The sequence below is a fragment of the Lampris incognitus genome, chromosome 4 (assembly GCF_029633865.1).
Source record: "Lampris incognitus isolate fLamInc1 chromosome 4, fLamInc1.hap2, whole genome shotgun sequence".
In the NCBI taxonomy this organism is placed as follows: Eukaryota; Metazoa; Chordata; class Actinopteri; order Lampriformes; family Lampridae; genus Lampris; species Lampris incognitus.
In genome coordinates, this window is record NC_079214.1 from 19,046,431 (window position 1) to 19,070,741 (window position 24,311).

Consider the following 24,311-nt stretch of genomic DNA (forward strand, 5'->3'; position numbering starts at 1 on the left):
GCTATTATTTTCAACAGTGTGTGTGCAAGTACACTATGTACATATCATTCGTACATTCATAATGAGCAGAGCATGACCTCACCTGACAGGAAATCTTGGCTCAAGACCCCACAGCATCCAGAGAGGCGCGAGTCATCATTTTGCGGCGGATGGTTGTATGTAGATAGTGTGTCTATCTGTTTTGTGTGTATGCACCTTAGTGTGTACTCATATGCACGAGCTTGTGTGTGTGTGTACTTACATGTGTGTTCAGGATAATGACAGAAGTGTGTGCTGGGCTGGGGGCACCACCTCTAACTCTACAGCAGTGTGTTTTAACCCACAGCGTACCAGCTCTGCACCCTGTTCCCTCTCCTAACAGACTGGGCAAAGCCTGAAACCCCTCTTCCTCTGACAAAGCAATCAGCACCATAACCCTCCTCCTGATTTGAAATCCTTTGTTTTAATAACTTGTCAAGCAGCAGAGACACTGTTTCCTCAAGAGAATTACTTACATTTTCTGAGAAAGAGCTCCATGCAAGAGATCTAGCTGCTGAGGATGATGCAGTTTACCCACACGGCATCTTGGTCATTAAACGGTGCTGGTAGTGAAGAAGAATACGCTAAGCATGTTCCAGTTTCTCTTTACTATGGACGAACATGTTTCGGGTAGCGTGGCGGTCTATTCCGTTGCCTACCAACACGGGGATCGCCAGATCGAATCCCCGTGTTACCTCCGGCTTGGATGGGCATCCCTACAGACACAATCGGCCGTGTCTGCGGGTGGGAAGCCGGATTTGGGTGTGTGTCCTGGTCGCTGTACTAGCACCTCCTCTGGTCGATTGGGGCGCCTGTTCAGGCGGGGGAAGGGGGAACTGGGGGGAATAGCGTGATCCTCCCACGCGCTACGTCCCCCTGGAGAAACTCCTCACTGTCAGGTGAGAGGAAACGGCTGGCGACTCCACATGTATTGGAGGAGCCGTGTGGTAGTCTGCAGCCCTCCCCGGATCAGCAGAGGGGGTGGAGCAGCGACCAGAACAGCTCGGAAGAGTAGGGTAATTGGCCGGATACAATTTGGAAGAAAAAAAAGGGGGGGAGGATAGTTTGAATTGTGGACTTAATTTATTTGATTTAACTATTTACTATGGAGTCTCTATGCATATAAAGTTACACTTCTGGTCAGTTGAAAGCCACTTATGTCTATCAGAAAATGTAGTATTCTTCTTTACCACCTGGGGGCAGCAGCCCCTAGGCACTCTGAGCTTTTTGTCCGCAGCCTTGAGCCATGCAGCACACTTTAATAGACTTATATTGTATAATAATAATAATTTTATTTATATTTAAATGGCACTTCTCTGAAACAATGCATTCACTGTTCTCTTCCTTTCTTGTTTATCCTATAATTTTTTTCTACCTCTATTTCTGTCTCTTAAACCCTCTATCTTTCCCTCATTTATCTACCTCAATATGTCCATCACCCTGTTTGTTTGTTTGGGTTTTTTTTTTCAGGATCTAATGGAGCAGTTGGAGAAACAGGACAAAACCATTCGGAAGCTGAAGAAGCAACTGAAGGTGTACTCCAAGAGGATTGGCGAGATGGGCGGTAGGAATCACCACACTCCACAATAAAACATGGAACCAGGACCGAGAACTTTGTTTTGATTTCTGTGCATGAGTCAGTGGATCAGCCAGATCTACACTTTTCACGTGTGTGTGTGTGTGTGTGTGTGTGTGTGTGTGTGTGTGTGTGTGTGTGTGTGTGTGTGTGTGTGTTTATATACGTATGTGTTCATGCTGAGATTCTTAGATTAATGTTGCCTGTTTAAATGTAGGCCAAGTGACGCGGTAAGCGAGATTCTACTAATGTTGTGTCTGTCTGTGTGCTTGACACCCATTCTGTGCATCTCCCAGCAGCTCAGACAGAGGGTCAAACATCCCCGGGTCAGTTGGTGGATGAGCCCATCCGCCCAGTCAACATCCCCCGCAGGGAGAAGGACTTCCAGGGCATGCTGGAGTACAAGAGGGAGGATGAGCTCAGACTGGTCAAGAACCTCATCCTAGGTCAGAACTAAGTCCACACACTTAAAATACAACTAGAAGGGGCGTACGGGTGGCGTAGCGGTCTATTCCATTGCCTACCAACATGGGGCTCGCTGGTTCAAATCCCCGTGTTACCTCCAGCTTGGTCGGGCGTTCCAACAGACACAATTGGCCATGTCTGCAGGTGGGAAGCCGGATGTGGGTGTGTGTCCTGGTCGCTGCAGTAGCGCCTCCTCTGGTTGGTCAGGTTGCCTGTTCAGGGGGGAGGCAGAACTGGGGGGAATAGCGTGATCCTCCCACGCGCTACGTCTCCCTGGTGAAACTCCTCACTGTCGGGTGAAAGGAAGCGGCTGGTGACTCCGCATGTATCGGAGGAGGCATGTGGTAGTCTGCAGCCCACCCCCGGATTGGCAGAGCGGGCGGAGCAATGTCCAGGACGGCTCGGAAGAGTGGGGTAATTGGCCGGATACAACTGGGGAGAAAATAAACAAATAAATAAATAAATAAATAAAGCTAGAAGTGAATTGGAGGTTTGCCTCCGCAGCACCAAGTGATCCAAAGAGCATGTTAGCATTCCTCATCACCATAAATGGAGTGGCCCAGCTTTGACGCCTAAAGTGAAAGAAACTTCAAAATGATATTAACACAGGGCGTAGTGCTAAGGCTCCATTTGTGTATATCTAAAGTTGTTTTTTTCTTTATCAACTTTTAAGCCCCTCTCTGCTCCCTGTATTCAGAGCTGAAGCCTCGCGGAGTAGCAGTGAATCTGATCCCAGGTCTGCCAGCCTACATCCTGTTCATGTGTCTCAGGCATGCGGACTATGTCAATGATGACCAGAAGGTCCGAACTCTGCTAACCTCAATCATCAACACCATCAAGAAGATCCTGAAGGTAGGGGTGTATGTATGTGTGTGTGTTTGTGTGTGTGTGTGTGTGTGTGTGTGTGTGAGAGTGTGTCTGTCTGTCTGTGTGTGTACAGTATGTATTATAACATGTATGTTTGTATGTGTATAGTGGCACATTATATTTTGAAGGTATGTTTGTCTGGTGCCTATATCTTTGTGAGCTTGAGAGCAGAGGAACAGCCTCAAAAGAGAGTTGCTTGTTGATTCCCAATATGTAAGAAAAAGCCCCTTTTAGCTTTGAGTTTTAGGACTGATGTCATATTTAATAGGTTAAGGTTTGGACGTTTTGTTGTTTAACTAAAGCAAGTGCCAGGGAGAATGCGTTGGCTTTTGTGTGAGTCCACCCACACTTCTTTGTGTACTCAGTATGGGTGAATTTGGCTACAGCTCCGTTTAGTCAGTCACAGAATGCAGGGCACATGAATGTTTTGCGAGTGACAAAATGTTGAAACGGGAAGAAAGTTTAATTTACAACAAGTTTAGTTACACTGTGATTAGTCACAGATTGGGGCATAATTTAGTGGGGAATTGATCTACTGTTGTGTTTCTCACACTTTATTTCAGAAACGTGGAGATGACTTCGAAACGGTCTCCTTCTGGTTGTCAAACACCTGCCGCTTCTTACACTGTCTGAAACAGTACAGCGGAGATGATGTGAGGCTCTGAAACACACTGTTTCTCTCCCACACACACACACACACACACACACACACACACACACACACTGGCCAAAACCCCCCGCTAACAGCCGCTTTTTCACATTGACCAAAGGCGGACATTAGCGGGTTTTTTGTGGGTTTTTGGCCAGTGTGAAAGCAGTATTACACTCACACACACCTACTCGTTCTCATTTGCTCACTCCCCATACTCATTTACTTACTTACTTTGCTTACTTAGTAACTCGCAAAGACAAAAATGTACTTCCCCAGAAGGCCAGTTTCAAAGACGGAACTTTTTTTATGCACTCCTTTTCTCGGTGTGTGTGTGTGTGTGTGTGTGTGTGTGTGTGTGTGTGTGTGTGTGTGTGTGTGTGTGTGTGTGTGTGTGCGCGCGCGCGCCACACTCTAGGCCTTCATGAAACACAATACTACCAGGCAGAATGAACATTCTCTCTCCAATTTCGACTTGGCGGAGTATAGGCAGGTCATCAGTGACCTTGCCATTCAGATCTACCAACAGCTCATCAAATGTATGGAAAACATCCTGCAGCCCATGATAGGTAAGGGAGTGTGTGTGTATGTGTGTGTGTGTGTGTGTGTGTGTGTGTGTGTGTGTGTGTGTGTGTGTGTGTGTGTGTGTGTTTGTGTTTGTGTGTGTGTGTGTGTGTGAGTGCCCCTCAGTGTACAGGCCCACCTGAGTATGTACATAAAATTTTTGGCCCCATTTAAACCATCTATAGCGCATGGTGCAAGTGCATTTAAGACGTATCCAAATCCACTTTTGCTAAATAAACGGTGCATAATCTGAACGCAAATTAAGGCACAAGGTGCAAAGGCGGTTGTACTTAGTCTCTTAATTAATCATAGGTGTATTTTGAGTGTTAACATGAATTAAACTGATCAGAGTGTCATCTCACATTCCCTTTAAAAGGCAGGCACACTTGCACCTTGGCACATAAATGGCAGATTTGGCAAGTTGTAGTAAAGAACAATTTTCTGCTGAGGAAACGGATCTGCTCGTGCGTGAAGTGAGAGCGCGTGAGCGGACCGTCTACGGGAGCAACAGGAATCCACTAAAGCTCAGATCCCATTTTGACATTTATTTTTTATGATGTATTCAATGATAATCTTTCACATTGTAATGTTTTTAGTTGTAATTGTTTGCATGTTTGTGTGCTGCTGCGTGTCCCGGTGTTTGTAACAAGCAGAGTGTACGTGTGTTGTGCACCTGCCTGTGCACATGCAGCTTACTGTCTGAATAATGTGCCCTTTAAATAGCAGGAAATACTGCACCATTCACTTTAGACCCGGTTTTTGTTGGTCAGTGGTGCTGTCACTTTCCGCTGCCTCAAGATAGCAATGCACCAACAATGCACCTGACCAGACCTCATTTTAAGACCAACATGCCCATGAGCGCTCAGATGGGTGCAAGTACATTTGCTATTTAAACAATGTGGGCGCTGGATGGGAAAATGACAACCGCATCGGTCAGAAACTAGCAATGACACTTGCTCTGCCCAGGGTGTAAAATAGGGCCCTTTGTCTTATGTTGATGCAAACTTGCTTATATACAGATTCAGAATCGTGTGTGTTTGTATATTTAATGACAGTGCACAGTGCACCGTATTTCATTGGACTGACTGTCTGTCTCCAGTCTCTGGCATGCTCGAACACGAGACCATCCAGGGTGTGTCAGGGGTCAAGCCCACTGGCCTGCGTAAACGGACTTCCAGCATCGCAGACGAAGGCACCTACACCCTGGACTCCATTATACGGCAGCTCAACGCCTTCCACTCGACCATGTGCCAGCATGGCACCGACCCTGAGCTCATCAAACAGGTGGTGAAGCAGCAGTTCTACATTGTCGGAGCCGTCACCCTCAACAACCTGCTGCTGCGCAAGGACATGTGCTCCTGGAGCAAGGGCATGCAGATCAGGTAGGGAGGGTCCGGGTTTGCGACACCGGCTGTATAGCACTAGGTTTCTATTCTTTATTTGTTCATAACAGAGACGAGTCCTCCTACAACTTCTGGTGCACTGCTCTGCTGTGAACCACATCTGCTCTGACCCTTTACATGTGGTCTGTGGAGTGTGTGAACCCCTGTCCTTCAACAGGTGGTTTGAATTCCCACAGTGCAGATGCAATAAGATAAAAAACATTCATCCCACAATTACCCAAACTACTCAATCAAAACATTTGGCTAAGAAGTTGGGTTGTAAGCATGAACTCAGTTGTAGTAATAAGGACTGTGATACTGCTGAGAGAGTAAACACAGGTCTGATGCAAAGGCGGATGGGGACAGTGCTGATGTCAGCTGTTGAAATGTGCAGTTTGTTCAGATATGTATTTAGCTATTTATGTCAATGTTTTTGTGTAATGTGTCAATAGAGCATAGGTGATTTAGAAAAATTTCAGAGGACTCTGACAGTAAAGATGTATCACATCATTGCTATGTTTTCCAATATCCATTAAAATAATGACATTATTACAGTGCGTACTGCATGAAAGTATCCAGGACTGAATCCAGGCCAAAACTTTTCTGCGCTCTTCTCCCGGAGTTCTCACTTTTTCTGGTGTGTGTGTCTGTCTACCTGCCTTTGTCTGACCATGTGTGTGCGTCCATGCATACTATGTGCAGGTACAATGTAAGCCAACTGGAGGAGTGGCTGAGAGACAAGACTCTGATGCATTGCGGAGCCAAGGAGACTCTGGAGCCTCTGATCCAGGCTGCTCAGCTACTGCAGGTTAAGAAGAAGGCCGACGAGGACGCTGAAGCCATCTGCTCCATGTGTCACTCCCTTACCACTGCTCAGGTATGGCCAGTGAAGCCAATCATCTTGTCATTTAATAATAATAATAATAATATAATAACAACAACTTTATTGATATAGCACTTTTCTAAAACAATGTTACAAAGTGCTTTACAAAGAAATAAAACCAGACAAGGCAAAAACAAGAATAAGACCAAATAAGTAAGAGTAAAAATAAAAACAGTATGAATAAATAAAAACAAATATCAAACGTTTGTAAAAGCTTTCATAAAAAGAAAAGTTTTAGGACAATATTTAAAAGAAGCTAGAGACTTGGTTTGTCTTAGTTCGACAGGAAGAGAGTTACATAGTGTGGGGGCTCCAACAGCAAAAGCCTGATCACCCTTTGTGACAAACTGAGACCTAGGACTAACCAGCAGGGCTCTGTCTGCAGCTCTTGATGGTCAAGAGGGCGTATACCAGGTCAATAAATCAGAAATGTATGTAGGAGCAAAACCATTTAAAGCCTTAAAAGTGAGCAGTAAAATTTTAAAATCAATTCTAAATATAACAGGGGGCCAGTATAGGGAAGCAAGCACAGGAGTCATATGGTCATGCCTCTTTGTCCCGGTAGTGGCGTTTTGTACCAACTGTAGATGGCAGAGGGGAGCCCTTGCTGATACCAGAATAAAGTACATCACAATAGTCAAGCCGAGAATAGATAAAAGCATGTACAACTTTTTGCAGATCGGCAATTGATAAAAATGACCTGATTTTGGAGATTAGCTTGAGCTGGAGAAAGCATGACTGAACAACCTGTTTGATTTCATTATCAAAACCGAGGTTAGCATCGAATATATTACCCCAAGATTCCTAGCAGCCTGCTTAAGAATAGCCGACAGACCACCAAAATTAGTTAGCAAAAGGGCTGATGGAATTTTCGGAACCGAACAGAATCCCCTCAGACTTGTCATCATTAAATTTGAGAAATTTTTGGAAATCCAGGATTTAATGTCAGAGAGGCAAGTTGTGAGATTTGGAGCTAGGGCACTAGAATATGTGGTTTTTAGTGGCATGTATAACTGAGTGTCTTCAGCATAAAAATAGTAAAGGACATCGTGATTTTGAATGACCTGGCCAAGGGGCAGCATGTATATAGAAAAGAGAAGGGGGCCAAGATTTGAACCTTGAGGGACACCACAACTCAACTGAGCCATCGAGGAAGTAGAGTTACCTAGAACAACAGAAAAGTTCTGTTGGTGAAGTAAGAGCGTAATAAGCTAAGAGCCAAGCCCTTGATGCCAAACCAACTCTCTGAGTGATGTAAGAGGATGTTGTGATCGACTGTGTCAAAGGCAGCACTTGCGTCTAAAAGAACTCAAATCAAGCAGTCACCTCTGTCTGCAGTCATTTCTGAAATAAAACTTAACCTTGTTTATCCACTGCTACTTGTCTTTTATTGCACCCACCTAATCAGGTTAATCTTTCAGCTGGATTTTTCTTTCATATAACGTTAGATTTGCGGTGATTTTATCTCCTCTTTTTTTATCATTGTTAAACTTTGACTTTGAGTCTTCATAAATTTGATTTTTTTTTTACACAGTCTGCAATACCTGACGTATACTTTTTTTTTACTTATTAACTTTTTTAGTGACTGTTCACAACCTGGTCAGAAAATATCTGAAAGATGGTATTTGCAGTTTTAGACTGTGTTTTGGAATTGTTTCTAGTTTGCCAGCTGTGTTTTGTCAAACTAGGATCCCAACAGGGGTCCGGGTAGCATAGCGGTCTATTCCGTTGCCTACCAACATGGGGCTCACCAGTTCGAATCCCTGTGTTACCTCCGGCTTGGTCGGGTATCCCTACAGACACAATTGGCCGTGTCTGCGGGTGAGAAGTCGGATGTGGGTATGTGTCCTGGCTGCTGCACTAGCACCTCCTCTGGTCGGTCGGGGCACCTGTTCAGGGGGGGAGGGGGAACTGGGGGGAATAGCGTGATCTTCCCACGCACTATGTCCCCCTGGCGAAACTCCTCACTGTCAGGTAAAAAGAAGAGGCAAGCGACTCCACATTTATTGGAGGAAACGTGGTATTCTGCAGCCCTCCCCGGCTCGGCAGAGGGGACGGAGCAGCGACCAGGATGGCTCAGAAAATAGGATAGGTAATTGGCCAAGTACTATTTGTGGAGAAAAAGGAGGGGAAATCTACAAAAAAACAAAAAAAAAAACCCCAAAACAAAACCCCCCCCAAAAAAACAAAACCTAGGATTCCAGTTTAAGATCCGTTGTCTTCTTTTTGCCTAGATCATGATTGAAAGTGCTGAAATTTTCCTTGAATTAATCCTTGAAATGATATAAAAAACTCTTTTGTGCTATTTCTCTTTCAGATTGTGAAGGTCCTGAACCTCTACACTCCAGTCAATGAATTTGAAGAGAGGGTGTCAGTAACATTCATACGAACTATACAGGTATTTTATCTATACATCATGGATCTTTGCGAGTACATAATTCTAATGTAATGTTATCTGCTGTAACTCATTACATGCACGGGGCATGAAAGTCCCCTGTAAAGTACAAAACAAATATTTATTAAAAGTAAGTTAAAACCAAAAGATAAATTGAATTCCCAACATAGAACATTGATGTCCAAATATACCATTGAAGAACTGGGCTAAAGAATGACATAAAATTAAATCCATTATTTAATTGCTCCTTTATTGAAACAATGAAAGCCCTGTAACACACCGAAATCAACGTTAGTCATTTGAAATGATGATTTCTTTCAAAATGGAGCTGTAGGATTTTGGAAATGAACTCGTGCGAAATGTTTGCAATGGAAAAAGGATTTCCAATTTATTAATGTCTTTCCATCTCTTTCTCCCTTTCTCTCTACTGTCAGACTCGTTTGCGAGACCGTTGCGAGTCTCCCCAGCTGTTGATGGACACAAAAATGATCTATCCAGTAACCTTCCCTTTCAACCCGTCCTCTGTGGCCCTGGAGACCATCCAGATCCCCAGCTCCCTCAACCTGGGTTTCCTTACCCGTGTTTAAACCTGGACACAAACACACACCCAGACAAATGCACACCCACACACACAGAATCACCTTTACACACTCAACACAGAGTTAGACACGCTGGTACGATCATGTGCTGAATTTCTAGCACGCATCCACAACACAATACATACCTCCCCTGACCTTCAATGCTTGCATACATGCTCATGGGCCGCTCTCTCACAAATGCAGATACACTAAAACACAAGGTACCGCCAAACATTCGCCACTTGTATAATCGCCTGCTTCTTAGGGAAGCCACAGGACCAGATCAAGCCCTCCCATAACACACTTTCAGGTTGGCCACGGCTCTTCCCTTAGATACAACCTCCCGCTCCCCTGTTTTGTTCCAACTAGCTGTTAGATAGTTGTTCTTCTTGTCGTCCAATTCTCTTCGGGGAATGTACTGATATGCTAAAGCAGTGTTTCTCACCTGGCAGGTTGGGGCCATAGAGGTGGGTTATGATACCTCATAGAAGGGGTCAGGGAAAGTGTCGCACCTGGTAATGATGGGTCATTTTTAAATGGCTATGGCAAACCCTGGGTCCCATTATAAAAGCCAGAGGAGTAACACAAAGCCAGCTCTCTCCAGTCCATATGGTGGTGACCAGGCTAGGCTCTACTCTCTATAGATATTTATGTTCTTGTCTCACTCTCTGAACGTAGTCAAGCCAAGACAGGACCCATCATGTGTACCGTATTACTTATACATATGAAGATATCTATAATCTATAGATATTATTAATATATATACTTATATATATCATGTTAGGGTATTCTATTTATGGCGTTTACCTACCACCCAACCCCAAACCCTTTTTTGCAGAGGATGTGTGAGATGTGAAGGATGGGACCATCATTCCCCAAGCTTTTCAGCTGCAGAAGCTGAATGGCTTTGTAAAGATAGTTAGATTCGGTCCCACGATAGGCTGTTTATGTCCATAGCAGATTTACAATAAAGTATAATTTAACAAGCACTGCCGCTGTCCATTTGAAAATAGCTGTTTATTCTTTAGCTCACATACTGTGATGTTGACTTTGAGCTTTTGCATAGCTTTGTCATGTCTAACTTGCGTTTTGGGCAGCACTTGCAGGCAAATGTAGCACTAGTTTTAATGGCGTGAGTTAGAAGATACAAGGATCAGACTCCACCCGGGGTTTGAGCTACAGTACTAGGGATTCTCAATACTGTTTACAACTGTGACATGAGCAGAAAGCACTGGCGCAATATGTAGTCTCACACATGCAGATAAACTCGGGTTCTCACAACCTCATGCAAACACACACACACAAACACACTCGTACCACGTTTTAGTGAAATAGTATTTCTAAATAATTCTCAGCAAATTGATTTAACCTGCTTGAAATCCCAGCTGGGTAGAACTTACTGCTGTAGGAAAAATGTAATTGTATAACTTTATCAAGTTGCAAATCCCAGCATAGTATACTAAATTGACAATTTAACTACTTCTCTCTGATTGGCTACATTTTTGGCACTTATAGTTCCGTTTATATAATGATGCCATTCCAGCACCCAACCTACTGCTTTTAAAAGGCCTAGCCCCCCCCCTTCACCTGCCCATCCAACTTTTTACACTGGTTGCACTGGGTGCCTAACTTTTTCATTTAGGTGTACCCACGTTTTTTCACCATCCCTTTTGCCACCACAATAATACATTTTAAGCTTTATTCCACTTCTCATAAACACTGGTAGATTCTTAACACATCATGTAAATGATTGTTAACGGGGGTAAAAGTACAGATAGTACCGTCGCATGGGGGGCTGCGAGGCCCTGCTCATTAACATGTATGCACATGAATCACGGTCACACGCACATAGCTGTTCTAGTTCTATTGCATGCAGTTCTTCTCGTTCTACTGCACGCGTAATGTCGGTGCAGTACATTTTAACAGGCAGAATAATACAGCATCATCATGCACAGTGTCAGCTATGACTTTTTGCTGTTAAGTCTTTCAATGGAAAAAAAACAGCTGTAAAAGTATTGGCTTTACATCAAATCAGCTCAGCTGTCACTTTATTTTGGCATATTGAAGTACAATTCAACATTTCAGGCCTGTAGCCTACATTTCACTCAGACCTGCCATTACATGCCTGCGGTCGGTGCATGTGACTGACCATGTGACCTATCTGGACACCTGCTCAACTGCCACACATCTCTCTAAGTGTTGACAAATCTATTCAGTGATCTTCGCAATGACTTGTGAAATTCTTGCTTTTTAATTCTTTCAAATTTTTCTCAGCACCTGACAGCCCGCGTTGTTTCCCCCTTCTCCCTCGCAGCGAGATGGAGCGCACACAACATAACGACGCAACAACATCCAAAATGAAATAATAATAATTTGTGAGATTTGTTCATGTGACCTTGAGTGTGCCTAATGGAATTAACCCACAGGAATTTAATTTTAGAAGCATGTTAGGTCAACAAGTCATAGGTGGGAACTGCGGGATTGCAGGCCAGGCGGGAGGCCCTGTGCGGTCCCACACTTCGCAGAGCCCATACGACGGTTCCGGGTGCAGATAAATGTATTTCTTTATTTAAATCGCAGTACATTCACCAGGAAACCGCGATAACCTCCATTTTTTTTTAAATTTAACTTAAAAAGTGGTGATGTTGATGCTCGACAAACTCAAATAACTCAAACAGGTTTGCGCTGCTGCTGGGTCCTCACGGAATAGCCCCCTCTGCTGGCCCACGTTGCAATGTCGCTCGAGGAGGAGTACGGGGCGCTGTCTCACATACACGTACCGTATTTTCTCCCACTCGCATTCCGCGAAGACCCGCGCTACTCTGCCTCTGATTGGCTAGTATTCGTTGCCTTCGTTGGTTAGATCAATCGGTATCAGACTACACGATATTTTTTTAAAACTTTCACAGTGGTTACCATGTCAGATTAGGCAATCAGCGCCATAAATTCTTGCCGCGTCTTGGCCGGGAGACTGGCAACACTACAAGTATGACCCCGACCAATCATCATGCTGCCTTTCACGAGCTTTGCGCGAGTTCATAGGTCATGGGGGGGGGGAGTCAAGACGTTGTCAATCATAGTTACCGAAACGCTATGTGTTATGCTGACGGTCTTGTGTTCCGAATGGTAAAAGAAAAAAAAAGATTGTGGACACTGTTGCGGTTAGTGTTGCTGGGGATTGTTAACCTAGCATAGCTTAACCAGCTACTCACCAGGTTGCTGAAGTGCCTCGCTGTTTCTCGCCAACATTTAGCCTATCTTTTTGACTGTCGTGGGCCTCCCCCGAGGAAACGTCAAAAAAGTAGGGGTGTTGTTGCCGCTGAACCGGTTTCGGCCATCCACCTGACTGCCATGTTTACATATTTCCGCCAGAGAGCACTCTGTCATCCTATTGGTTACGTCAAGGAAAACGTCATAGGCGATCAGAGAAGGTAGAATCAGTTCATCTGGATACAACGTATACATTTCATCACTCGTCTAAGTGACCTCTTCAGTCTAAACTGACTGCAGGTATCCCCACCCCTTATAATCACTACAGTTGCATAACGACAGAAACCAACAACCAGTTTGATAGGTAAATATGGGCGTGGTCACTTAGACGAGTGATGAAACTTATCTGTCAACGTATCCAGATGAACTGATTCAACCTTGTTTGATTTTCTTACCCGGATTATTGAGCATGCATCAAGTCATAGGAGATGTGAGACTAGGCGGAAAAATACAAGAAATTCTGACATGCTAGACTTTTAGTTGGGATGCCATGGGGCGTCCCAGAAGCCACATCGCTGTTCCTCAATTATGTCACTACACGGGGTAAAGACGCCTGTTCATTGTTCCCGACATTCATAATTGGGCCCGACGCTGCAAATTTGTCGATGACAACGAAGTCGAGCTGAAATCGTGTAGTCTGACCCCGCATTAAGGTTTAGACTTGATGAGTGAGATGGTAGGGTTAGAATATCAGTGCCAGAGTGAGACTTCTTCTCGGAATGCGGGTGGGAAATATAGCGCTATACACGCACCTGCTGTTTCAGACGCAATGACGAATGAAACTGTTTCGTCGCACCCGACAGGTTTTTGGTTACATTAGCGACCAAACAGTCGCCCCCTGGAGCCCTGACGACTCGGTCTTTTACACCAAAACAGTTAAATGCTTTGAACTGTGATGGTTTATACTCTGCAGAAGCATACTGTGCCCTACTTGTTATCCTCCCACCCCACCCCATTTTATTATTATTGTTTGTGGGGGTTTTGTTTTGTTATTTTGTGCACGGTTGGGTCTGGTTGGAGGCATGCTATTAAGGTACCCAGGCATTTTAGGTACCTTCCCAATTTCAGTGGGCGGTGGCAAACTAAACATCTTCCACAATTGCACAGTATTTCAAAGGGAAAAAACATAGGACACTGATAGTGCAAAATGGTCAGTGCAAATAATTTCAAGCATGCTGTATCTTCTCCGCTGCTGTAATCTGCCTGGGTTTAGCTTCACTGCAGTGCGCTTTTCCGTTGTCTGAGTTACAACCCTTAGGTGAAATGTCACCACATTTTTATTTATGGAGAAGAAGTCTGGGTGTAGTAGACTGTGATCAGAGCGTCCGGGTATCTGACTAACTTGTCACAACATCACGAGACCTCTTTCAGCACTACCATTTTCCTCGTTGCCTCTTTTTAGTGCTTTTTTTGTTTTGTTTTTGTTGTTGTCGTTAACTTTCCTTCCCATTGTGCCATTAGTATTAACAGCTAACCAAATTTGCCTCTGACCCTTATGTACTTCATTTGCGCAATGACCTTACCCCCTGAAAGGGATATTTTACTCTGGTAGAACACGGTCAGTGTTTTAGTGAGCGTACGTCTCTAGGAGATCGCGATTGGTTACCGACCAACATTGGCAGCTCTGGGTCGCCGTACTTTTGGCGCCGCTTTGAAAGCCCGCGCGCCTAACAGATATATTCCGAACACATCCGCGATCGAGAAAAAAGTAGATTCGGGTGTTATTCCATTCTGGCCTCCAGGTTTTACTTAAAGAAGTGCAATTGCAAATATAAATCCTAAAATCTGGGTGAAAAAGTCTGAATGCTACCCACCGATCAGCGGATCCTTTGAGTAGTTAATGTTGGAGACGTGTGGCTCCTCTAACACATGCATGCAGAGATGTGTAGATATTTGACCGAGGTGATCTAGCCCCTCAAACACCTCGACTTCGCCATTTTTCCTCATACTGGGACAAACTGCAAATAAAACATGTATTGTTGGTGACCTAGGAGTAGTTTATGTCTCAGTTTGTTTTGTGGTGCGATTGTCTTCTAAAATTATTTAATGTTCATATTGTTCTCATTGGGACCACGTGTAATGAAATTGCCTTTATTCGCTTTGTTTTTAATGGTATGGATTGACAGGAGTTCAGAGAATGGTCTAGAATACATATCGACCGAGTAAATCGCGGACAACGCTCAACACAGAAGGATTTAACCATATGAATGTTTTAAAAAATTGTTAAAATATATATGATTTAGCTGCACACGTTTTTGAAAAAGCCTTATCTGAATTATTTGCTATCTGAATGACTTAAACACGTTATCTTTTGATGCTGTTTCTATGTCCTGTCTGTCGGTGCAGTATTTTTTTCTTCTTTTTGTAGCTGCTGTAAAATGGATTTAAATAGTTTAATGTTATCATTTTTTTGTGTGTTTTGTTACGTTTTGTCATACAGTGGGTATTAAAAGATGGGTTACAATGTTTAGCTATCTGTCAAAATGCACTTTTAAATATTGCTGAGGATATGAAATAAATGCTTATGGGTATGGTCTTCCCCGAAAGGAAACTTTTTCTGACATGAATCCTGCCAACTTCTTGCAGAACTGTGGCCTGCTAAGCTTCCTCCACCACATTCCTTGTATGAAGGGGGATATTTACCACTCTCAGTCAGGTTGTTTCCCTCCTACGTTATTGTGTTTTGTTTTGTTTTTCTCGGTAACACAGAAACTTCAGCTCAAAATCAACAACTTTTAATCGACTCTGTCCCAACACCAGCATTTTCAGACTTGGTCAAGCGAGCCTTTGGGACTTACTTATTCCTGGTGGAAGGCTGACCTACTTTCGAGAGAGCGAGAAAGAGTGAGAGGGAACCATATTCACTCGTTAGTGTGTATTGTTGGCTTTCAGCTGGTGTATCTCGTTCCCCTGGGTTTCTCCAGGGCTCTCTAAGAGGAGACTGTAAAAGTCATTTTTCATTCTCTTTGTCTTACATTTGGGAAAGTTGGTTGTACGATATGAAGTAAGAACTATCATTATCATGCTTATCAACACTAGCATTAATCTCATCATGTTGAGTTGTTAATAACCGTATGGACAGACCCCCCCCCCCCTTTGGTCAGACCACACTGAAGCCGGTACTGTCGTTTCCCCTCTGACCCCATGTGTACATTTGGCAAACTGGACTGTTTGTAGTTCCTGGTCGCTGTGCTTAGTGAATGTCCTCACCTTTAAGAAACTTGAAATAAGTTTAAGTTGTTCAATCTGTAAAAGACAAATAAATGAATTCCTCACCGTCCGCTTGCCTGCGGGAAATCATTTCCGTCTTCCCTTAACACAGCCTCAACGTATCTTCAAGTCATTTTGCGCCTTTTGAAAACCCCGGAGCCTAGAGCGGGAGCCCGGCGGGAGCCCGGCGGGAGCCCAGAGCGGGAGCCCCGGCGAGCTGTGAGTGGTGGGGCGGCGCTGGAAAACAGCCTTGCTCAGATTGACAGGTGCTGTGGCGACATTATATCCTTCCGGAGAAGAGGTATATTTTCCTGTTGTAATGTGACTTGTATCTTTGATACGCAGTGCAGCAGTGTAACGACCACGGATGTGTAGACTCGCTAGCCCTTGGCTAACGGGTCGGACCCTTCAGTTGACTGGTTAGCGCAGTCGCCCGTGGTGCGGGAAACCCAGGTTCGATTCCCGCCTGCCCCCTGAATTCTCGCTACATTTGGAATTCACGTGGCAGCGGTGGGATCAAACCCGCACCACGGGTGACTGCGCTAACCAGTCAACGGAAGCCCCCCCCCCCCGTTAGCCAGGGGCTAACTGTGGGAAAGCCTGGCCTGAGTGGCCTAACTGAACAAAACTCAACTCAACGATTGAGCTTGAGTTAATATCTCATACACACAACTACACCATGACGCCCTACAACCCTAGGCTGCACCCCTGTGGCAAGGAGAGCCAATACCCGGTAACAACTGAGACAATGGGATAAATGGTGTGTTCACCCACTTTGTCACATTAGTTGCCCGTTGTCTCATTTCGCCATGCTCATGTGATATTTTGTTACGATGCTTAACATCAGATATGGTTTATATATCAAACCTGCCAGTTAGGGGCGCTCCAGCTGCCCTGCTGGCTGATACGGAGTCCTGTCATCAGTCCACAGTTCAGACTCCTCATGGCCTGTAGCCTACCATGCTGCTGTTTCACTGCCGCTGAGGAGACTGAAACCTCTGCAGGTAATCAGGCTGTGAAAGTAATGGATTACTTTTAATGGGATCTCACAAGTCCGACTACCAAATAAAGCCTCAGCTGTTAATTGGCTGTAGCGACTGAAAAGCGAAAAGTTACAGACGGATACTTGTGGAAAATATCGAGCTGCAGGTCAGGTATTGCAAGTGTGTTTTAAAGGGGAGAAAAGTAGGGTGAGATTACAAATATTTTACACAACTTGTAGTAACTTAAATTTTATAAGGCTTTTCTAAAAATACACTCAGCGAACTGGTCCACAAGCAAAGTAGGCACAAGATACAGGGAGACAAGTTTACACAAGAAGCGGTACGCCACAAAATCACAAGTATTCATATCCTGGTAAGGGCCGTGTGTGTGTGTGTGTGTGTGTGCATGGGGGGGGGCAGGAGATGAACCCTGACCAGTGTAAGAAACAAGAGTGTGTATGCATATATGTGTGCACTGGTGGGCAAAATTTGGATAGAATATAAATCCCCACGTTGGGCACAAGATGTTTGCCGGGCGGCACGGTGGCCCAGTGGTTAGCACTGTTGCTTCACAGCAAGAAGGTCCTGGGTTTGAACCCCAGGCCGTCCCAGGTCCTTTCTGTATGGAGTTTGCACGTTCCCCCCGTGTCTGCGTGGGTTTCCTCCGGGTGCTCCGGTTTCCTCCCACCATCAGAAAGACATGCATGTTAGGGTTAATACTCCTGTCTGTGCCCCTGAGCAAGGCAGTGGAAAGAAGAACTGGAGTTGGTCCCCGGGTGCTGCAGATGCCCACTGCTCCTATACCAGTGTTTCCCAACCCAGTCCTCAAGGAACCCCTATCCTGCAGATTTTCTTCGCAACCCTGAGTAGGTACCTGTTTGTAGTTATTCAACCAATCAGCAATGAATGATGTCAGGCGTTGCACACCTTGCATAATTAAGTGCTGTGAGATGATTGGTTGAGTAAGTGCAAGCAGGGCTACCTATGCAGGGTTACAATGAAAATCTGCAGGATAGGGGTTCCTTGGGGACTGGGTTGGGAAACGCTGCCCTAAACAATAGGATGGGTTAAATGCAGAAGACACATTTCATTGTAAGAATACAATGACAAAGTGGCTTTCATTCAGTCCATTCACATCCTTGTTCGGGTAAGGAAGGAGGTGTGGGTAGTGTCAGAGCTGTGTTTATTCGGTTATCTAAAGTCCAATACACCCAATATTCAGCTGCGCTGCATGTTGCTTTAGGCTTGGGATTGAGGTCATCCAGCAGTTTCTCTAACATCACCATGTTGGAGTTATATTATCAGAAGCGATCTTAGACGGGTAATCTGTAACCGCTCATATTTTCGGTGTAACCCTTCCAGCCTTGCAGGTAAGACGGAGTGATCTGGACATAATAGCGAAGCAGTGTCACAACTTAAATACTTCACTAAGGAGCTTACCGTTCCCTCTTCTGCCCCTCACATCCAATCTTCTTCCTCACTGTGAACCTCAAGCTAGTCCCCAAGGCCGGGTATCTGCTGTGTGGTGAAAACAATTCTCCGAGGTAAGGCTCCTTACCCGTCATGTCTTGAGATATGGTTTCTACAAATGTCCTCGCTGCAGCCATTTGTGTTTGCGTTGTCTTGACTGGGTTATGTGTGGGCCGGTAGTCGTGTTTACGGATTGGGACGGTGAACCTGAGGGTGGTAATGGATGTAAATGCAGAAAATGTAGAGTGGATCACTTGAAATGACTGACACCAACATCAGAGGACCTGTTCGTGACAGCACAAGGAAAACGGAGAGGCGCTTCCAGATTCTGCTGATAGGAAGGCCCGTGGTGGAGCCTGTGGTGACTCGTAATGCTTTTTGATGTCCGCTCCGTACAACGATCTTCTTTCTTTTTTTAATTTGCATACAGAAGAGTATTAATGACCTTAGCAATACAGAGGTGTTGCAAACCTTGGCGCTTACACAAACTATATTACTGATGTTCTTGGATTAAGACAGACATCGTGAGCTATAATGGGTATTTGTGTTTTGTGTGAGCAAATTGATCTTTTAATACCCCCCCCCCATTCCACATATATAATCATCATCTCAAATCTCAGTTTGTACCTCGACAATGCACAAGTGTGTCCTGTGCAGAAATGAAACGTGCTGTACCCATTTTTTAAACCTTTACTATCAAGCATGAAATTAAATTAAGTAATTATAGAAGAAAACGAGGCCCAGCTACAGTGACAATAGCCACCCCCCCCAGCCTCAAAATAATGAATGTTGCATAGCGAATTGCTGTCATGTGATGAATAGTGATGTTAAGCCAACGATGTGTTGGGCTGTGAAATAGTTCTGATGTGTCTGCCAACATGCTGAGTGTGTACTGGATGTGTGTGTGCTTCCCAGAATAGCTTTGCTCCACTCTTCTGGTCTGGAGCTCAGAGAGGGATCAGCCTGAAGTAGATTACCAACTACTTATCATGCACACGCACACACACGCACACACACACCTCCACATACATGTAGGCACAGACTAACATAGAGGCTGAGCGGCTATAACCTGGCATACAGAAATCAAAAGAGCCGCCGTCCTAAAGACTTGCCAGCGCATAGTGTATTGATCTGGGCCCTCAGTGCTAGTGATGTGTGATGATGATGATGACTTAATTCTTGTTGTGTCCATGTGTGCTTGTGTGTCACGAGTTGCTTTGTGTTTGGGTGTATATACAGGTGTGTATGCATGTGTACATGTGTTTTATACTATGTATAGCTACAGGTCTATCTGTGTATCCATGTGTCTAGTATGTGCGTATATACACATGCTTGTGTATAGGTTCACATATATGTGTACATGTATTTGCATGTTAGTCTGTCCTTTGTTTGTCACTGCTGTTACTACATATGTGTAAGCATGTATTTGTATGCGTTTGTGTGTGTGTGTGTGTGTTCCACAGGTGTGTTGGTGACCAGCCGCAACCATGTGTGACCAGACGTTCGTGGCCATCACGTTTGGCCCCTGTGACAGCTGCACCAAGGCGAGCCCTCTGATGAACATCTACATCAAGAACGAGCCCATCAACTACTGCTCCTTCTGTGTGGAGATGGTATGGACCATTTGTGCGGCTTAGAATTTAGTCCAGTAAAACCGAATTTGCCGGGACATGCGAAGCAGTAGCGTCGGCTACTGTCACAAACAGGGATGGTATATGTTGCCCTTTCCCCAGTCCAAACCCAGGAAAGGTTACCCTGACCAGAACAAGGCACACTTCTCTGTTAGTGACTCTGAAACATCAGCTATATGAAGGGCCATTCCAAGAGCCTTCTTTAAAGGTTCTACTTTGGTTGGGCGTCCGGGTAGCGTAGCGGTCCTATTCCGTTACCTACCAATACGGGGATTGGCGGTTCGAATCCCCGTGTTACCCCGGTTTGGTCAGGCGTCCCTGTACAGACACAACAGGCCGTGTCTGCGGATGGGAAGCCGGATGTGGGTATGTGACCTGGTCGCTGCACCAGCACCTCCTCTGGTTGGTCGGGGCACCTGTTTAGGGGGGAACTGGGGGAATAGCGTGATCCTCCCACGCGCCCTCGTCCCCCTGGCGAAACTCCTCACTGTCAGGTGAAAAGAAGCGGCTGGTGACTCCACATGTATCGGAGGAGGCACGTGATAGTCTGCAGCCCTCCCCGGATCAACAGAGGGGGCGGAGCAGCGGACCGGGACGGCTCGGAAGAGTGGGGTAATTGGCCGGATACAATTGGGGAGTAAAAAGAGGAAACCCCCCCCCCCCCCCCCAAAAAAAGTTTGTAATTTAGACCAGAAAAAATTCCATACAGGAGAAACCAAAAGCCAGTCCATTTCTTCTCCAAGGCCCGTGAGGCTGGGATTCCAACAGGATTTCATAAAAGGAAAAATAAAACAAAATGTTCACCGGAAGTGTTTCTTAGTGGACAGGCTCGTGTCTTTCTCTGTGTGCGTACTACTTAAAGCGTCCCCTAGTCACACAAACACCCGCGTGAAGAGGAACCGATGTGCTGGGGGAGATAAATGCATGCCAGTGGAGCCATCCTCCGTCTCTGGACTGTGTCCCCTTGTCAACGATCTATAATCTAATCTATGTGTAGCGTCAGTCCACTGCACCTTCACTCTCTCCACAGGATCTTCTGAGGCTGTCTGGTGGTTTACACATAACAGATTTTGTTCTTTCTACTTCTATAACCAGATATCACATTACAGTGTACAGTGGACCTAATTATAGCAAGTCGTGACCAAGGGCTGTTGCTGTTCATAATTTATTATGTAAATAGTGTAACTGTAAATAGTGATTGATAAGCAAGCAATAGGGCTTGAATATATCAACAACTGTCTTATCACCAGTTTTAGATAATCGTGAATAAGAGCTTTGCAAGAAAAACCCAAGACAACTGAACAACAACATCAGGACTGAGTTTAATCCTGACATTTTTGAATCTGGAGGTGAAGTTTAGACGTGAAATCCTAAATGGTTAAGGTTAGGGCAAATACTTCGGTCAACATGGTCCTGTCTGAGAAGTCTAATTAGGTTAGTCTGGATCCAAAAAGAAAGAAGGCGCTAGATACAACATTCAGATCTGTGTCAATAAGATGGTTATTGATATGTTGGGCATTCTGATAATGTGTGTTGTAAGAGCTCATTGGTGCAATGGCTTATTAGCCTGCTCATTTATCAATCGTTTATTAATCACGTTAGCCGCTCATTAATAAGCGTTACCCTATTCACAGAAAAGATTTAGACTTTGCATTGCCATTTTATAATGGCTTTCACAGCATGCAGTTTTAATTGGTACTGGGCAGGTTAACGGTAGATAATATCATGATAGGTCAAAGACGGGAGTGTGACGTCTTTGGGGAGAGAGAGAGAGAGAGAGAGAGAGAGAGAGAGAGAGAGAGAGAGAGAGAGAGAGAGAGAGAGAGAGAGAGAGAGCGCTACACTTCCTGACTAAATGGGAAAAGTATAAGCATCTCAGAGAAGCACTTTTTTGTGTGGATGTTTTCCCCCTTTTACTCCCAATTGTACCCGGCCAATTACCCCCACTCTTACGAGCTGTCCCGGTCTCTGCTCACACCCCCCTCTGCCGATCCGGGGAGGGCTGCAGACTACCACGTCCCCTCCAATACATGTGGAATCGCCAGCCACTACTTTTCACCTGACAGTGAGGAGTTTCGCCAGGGGGACGTAGCACGTGGGAGGATCACGTTATTTACCCCAGTTCCCCCTCCCCCCTTGAATAAGTGCACCGACCGACCAGAGGGGGCGCTACTGCAGTGACCAGGATACATACCCACATCCGGCTTCCCACCCGCAGACACGGCCAATTGTGTCTGTTGGGACGCCCGACCAAGCCGGAGGTAACACGGGGATTTGAACCGGCGATCCCCGTGTTGGTAGGCAACGGATTAGACCGCTACGCTACCCGGGAGGCCCGGTTTTAAAACATTCCAATTATTACAAAGGTTTTCTTAACGTATTAGATGAAGAAAACTTACCAGTCCTACTAGGGGAAGACCCAGAGAGCTGTAAATTAGCAGCAGTCTATTTCACATTGGCCCAAAAACCCGCTACCATCCGCCTCTGGTCAATGTAACACTGACCACCAACGGCGGATGGTAGGGGGTTTTTTGGGCAGTTGCTGCCTGCCGTAAAGTGAGGGGCAGTCACCTGACACACGTTGCAGCTGTTATATTAGATGACAGTTTATTTGTTTTGTTTTGTGTTATGCTTCTTTCGCTGTCGTATTTTTATTTGATATAATATGTTTTCTAATTAATGTTTAATTTCTTGCTTCGTTAATATGCACTGTTACGTTGGGCCATTTGAATTGAGAGAGAGAGAGAGAGAGAGAGAGAGAGAGAGAGAGAGAGAGAGAGGAGAGAGAGAGAGAGAGAGAGAGAGAGAGAGAGTGAGAGAGAGAGGGAGGGAGCGAGAGAAAGAGAGAGATCCCCATTAATCACTGCCTCAGCAAGCAACAAAAACTTTGCTGCTTTATACCGGAACTAAATTTAGCTATAATAATAGACATAATAGAGATATTTAATCAACCTTGATTGATGATTTTTTTTCATTTATTTTTTCCTGGAATATTAATATGACTCTAAACATACAGGATGTGAGTCTCCTATCACGGTGTAGAAACAATAGCATTCGTGTTCCTTACTCACAAGATGTGCTTCATACTAACAAACCTCACAGGAACAAAAGCTACGAAATGCAGCTACTGTCCCAGATTTGTAAAGACAAAGTAAAACTTTATATAGCAACTATAAATATTACTACAACCAACTTAACAAGCAACCGGTTAAAAGCCAGTTCATAAAAATGTTCTTACAGTCTATTCTGACGGAGGACACTTGAGTATCTGTAACCTGTTTCTAAAGTGCTTCAAACTTTTAGAAGCCCTTGGTGCAAACTTTTGTCCCTATTTTAGGCTTTAAAACATGTTTAACCACATAGTACCATCAGAGAGAGGGGGGGCATATGATCTTTTCAAATGTATGTATAAGCACAACCAGTGTGCTGTGAAAATGAACAAACAAAGAACAAGAGTATTTTACTCGAGGACGTGGTGTGAAGCAAGGATACTTTTTAAGCCCTACATTATTTAACCTCTAAATAAGTGAACTTGCGGACCAGTTGCCAGTTGTGCCGTTCAGCAGCTCTGGGCTTCCCACGCTTAGACACAGAGATTACATACCTGCTTTATACAGACGACCTTATTCTGTTGTCCCCAACCAGAGATGGTCTTCAACATAACCTGACCATCCCGGAACAATACTGCCATAACTGGGCCTTGGAGGTAAAGAAAAACCCAAAACATGAGATATCTTGAAAACAAATACGATTTTACTTTGAATACACCCTAATTAAACACACAAAAAATATACTTACCTTGTCTGTGAATGTTCTCATTCATCCAGGTCATGGTTATCCAAAGGAGTTGAATCAAGTGCAACTGGACTTGGTATATATCCGTGAAGACGTTTCGCCCCTCAGACTAGCTTGGTCTAGTCAGAAAGGCACGAACTGAGGAAGCCTCTTGGATGAGAGGCGAAACATCTTCACGGATATATACCAAGTCCAGTTGCACTTGATTCAACTCCTTTGGATACTTACCTTGGTCTGACCATATCTCCATCAGGAAATTTCAACGCATGCAAAGAAAAACCACATTGGGCAATGTATGCATTAAAAACCAAGTTATTCAACATTATCACTCCAATTAGAATCTGGACAAAAATATTTGATAATGTAATTTTACTAATAGATTTATATGGAAGTGAGATCTGGGGGCCCGCCTCAGTAGATTGGAGCATGACTCATAGGCAAACACCCAATAGAGGCCCTCCATAATGAAATTCTGTCGAAGAATGCTAAACATTCAAAGGAAAACACCAAATAGCACCTGGCAAGCGGAACTGGGGACGTTGGCCCATTATTTTGAAACACCCAAAAATGGGAAA

General features: G+C 44.6%; 2 protein-coding genes across 2 annotated transcripts in view; both read left to right on the forward strand.

Annotated features, from left to right (window-relative positions):
- myo5aa (myosin VAa) overlaps positions 1 to 10,360 on the forward strand; it is a 107,731-nt gene extending 97,371 nt beyond the window's left edge. The window contains exons 33-42 of the mRNA XM_056278186.1: positions 90 to 155; positions 1,489 to 1,582; positions 1,891 to 2,040; positions 2,757 to 2,911; positions 3,490 to 3,579; positions 3,994 to 4,144; positions 5,239 to 5,521; positions 6,224 to 6,398; positions 8,722 to 8,802; positions 9,234 to 10,360. Of these exons, the coding sequence (XP_056134161.1) occupies positions 90 to 155; positions 1,489 to 1,582; positions 1,891 to 2,040; positions 2,757 to 2,911; positions 3,490 to 3,579; positions 3,994 to 4,144; positions 5,239 to 5,521; positions 6,224 to 6,398; positions 8,722 to 8,802; positions 9,234 to 9,386 (1,398 nt within the window). The 3' untranslated portion in view covers positions 9,387 to 10,360. The remainder of the gene's footprint in view (positions 1 to 89; positions 156 to 1,488; positions 1,583 to 1,890; positions 2,041 to 2,756; positions 2,912 to 3,489; positions 3,580 to 3,993; positions 4,145 to 5,238; positions 5,522 to 6,223; positions 6,399 to 8,721; positions 8,803 to 9,233) is intronic.
- Positions 10,361 to 19,797: 9,437 nt separating this feature from the next.
- The window catches only part of gnb5b (guanine nucleotide binding protein (G protein), beta 5b), a 16,077-nt gene continuing 11,563 nt past the window's right edge, over positions 19,798 to 24,311 (forward strand). Inside the window, exon 1 of the mRNA XM_056279290.1 lies at positions 19,798 to 19,923. Within this exon, the coding sequence (XP_056135265.1) occupies positions 19,798 to 19,923 (126 nt within the window). The remainder of the gene's footprint in view (positions 19,924 to 24,311) is intronic.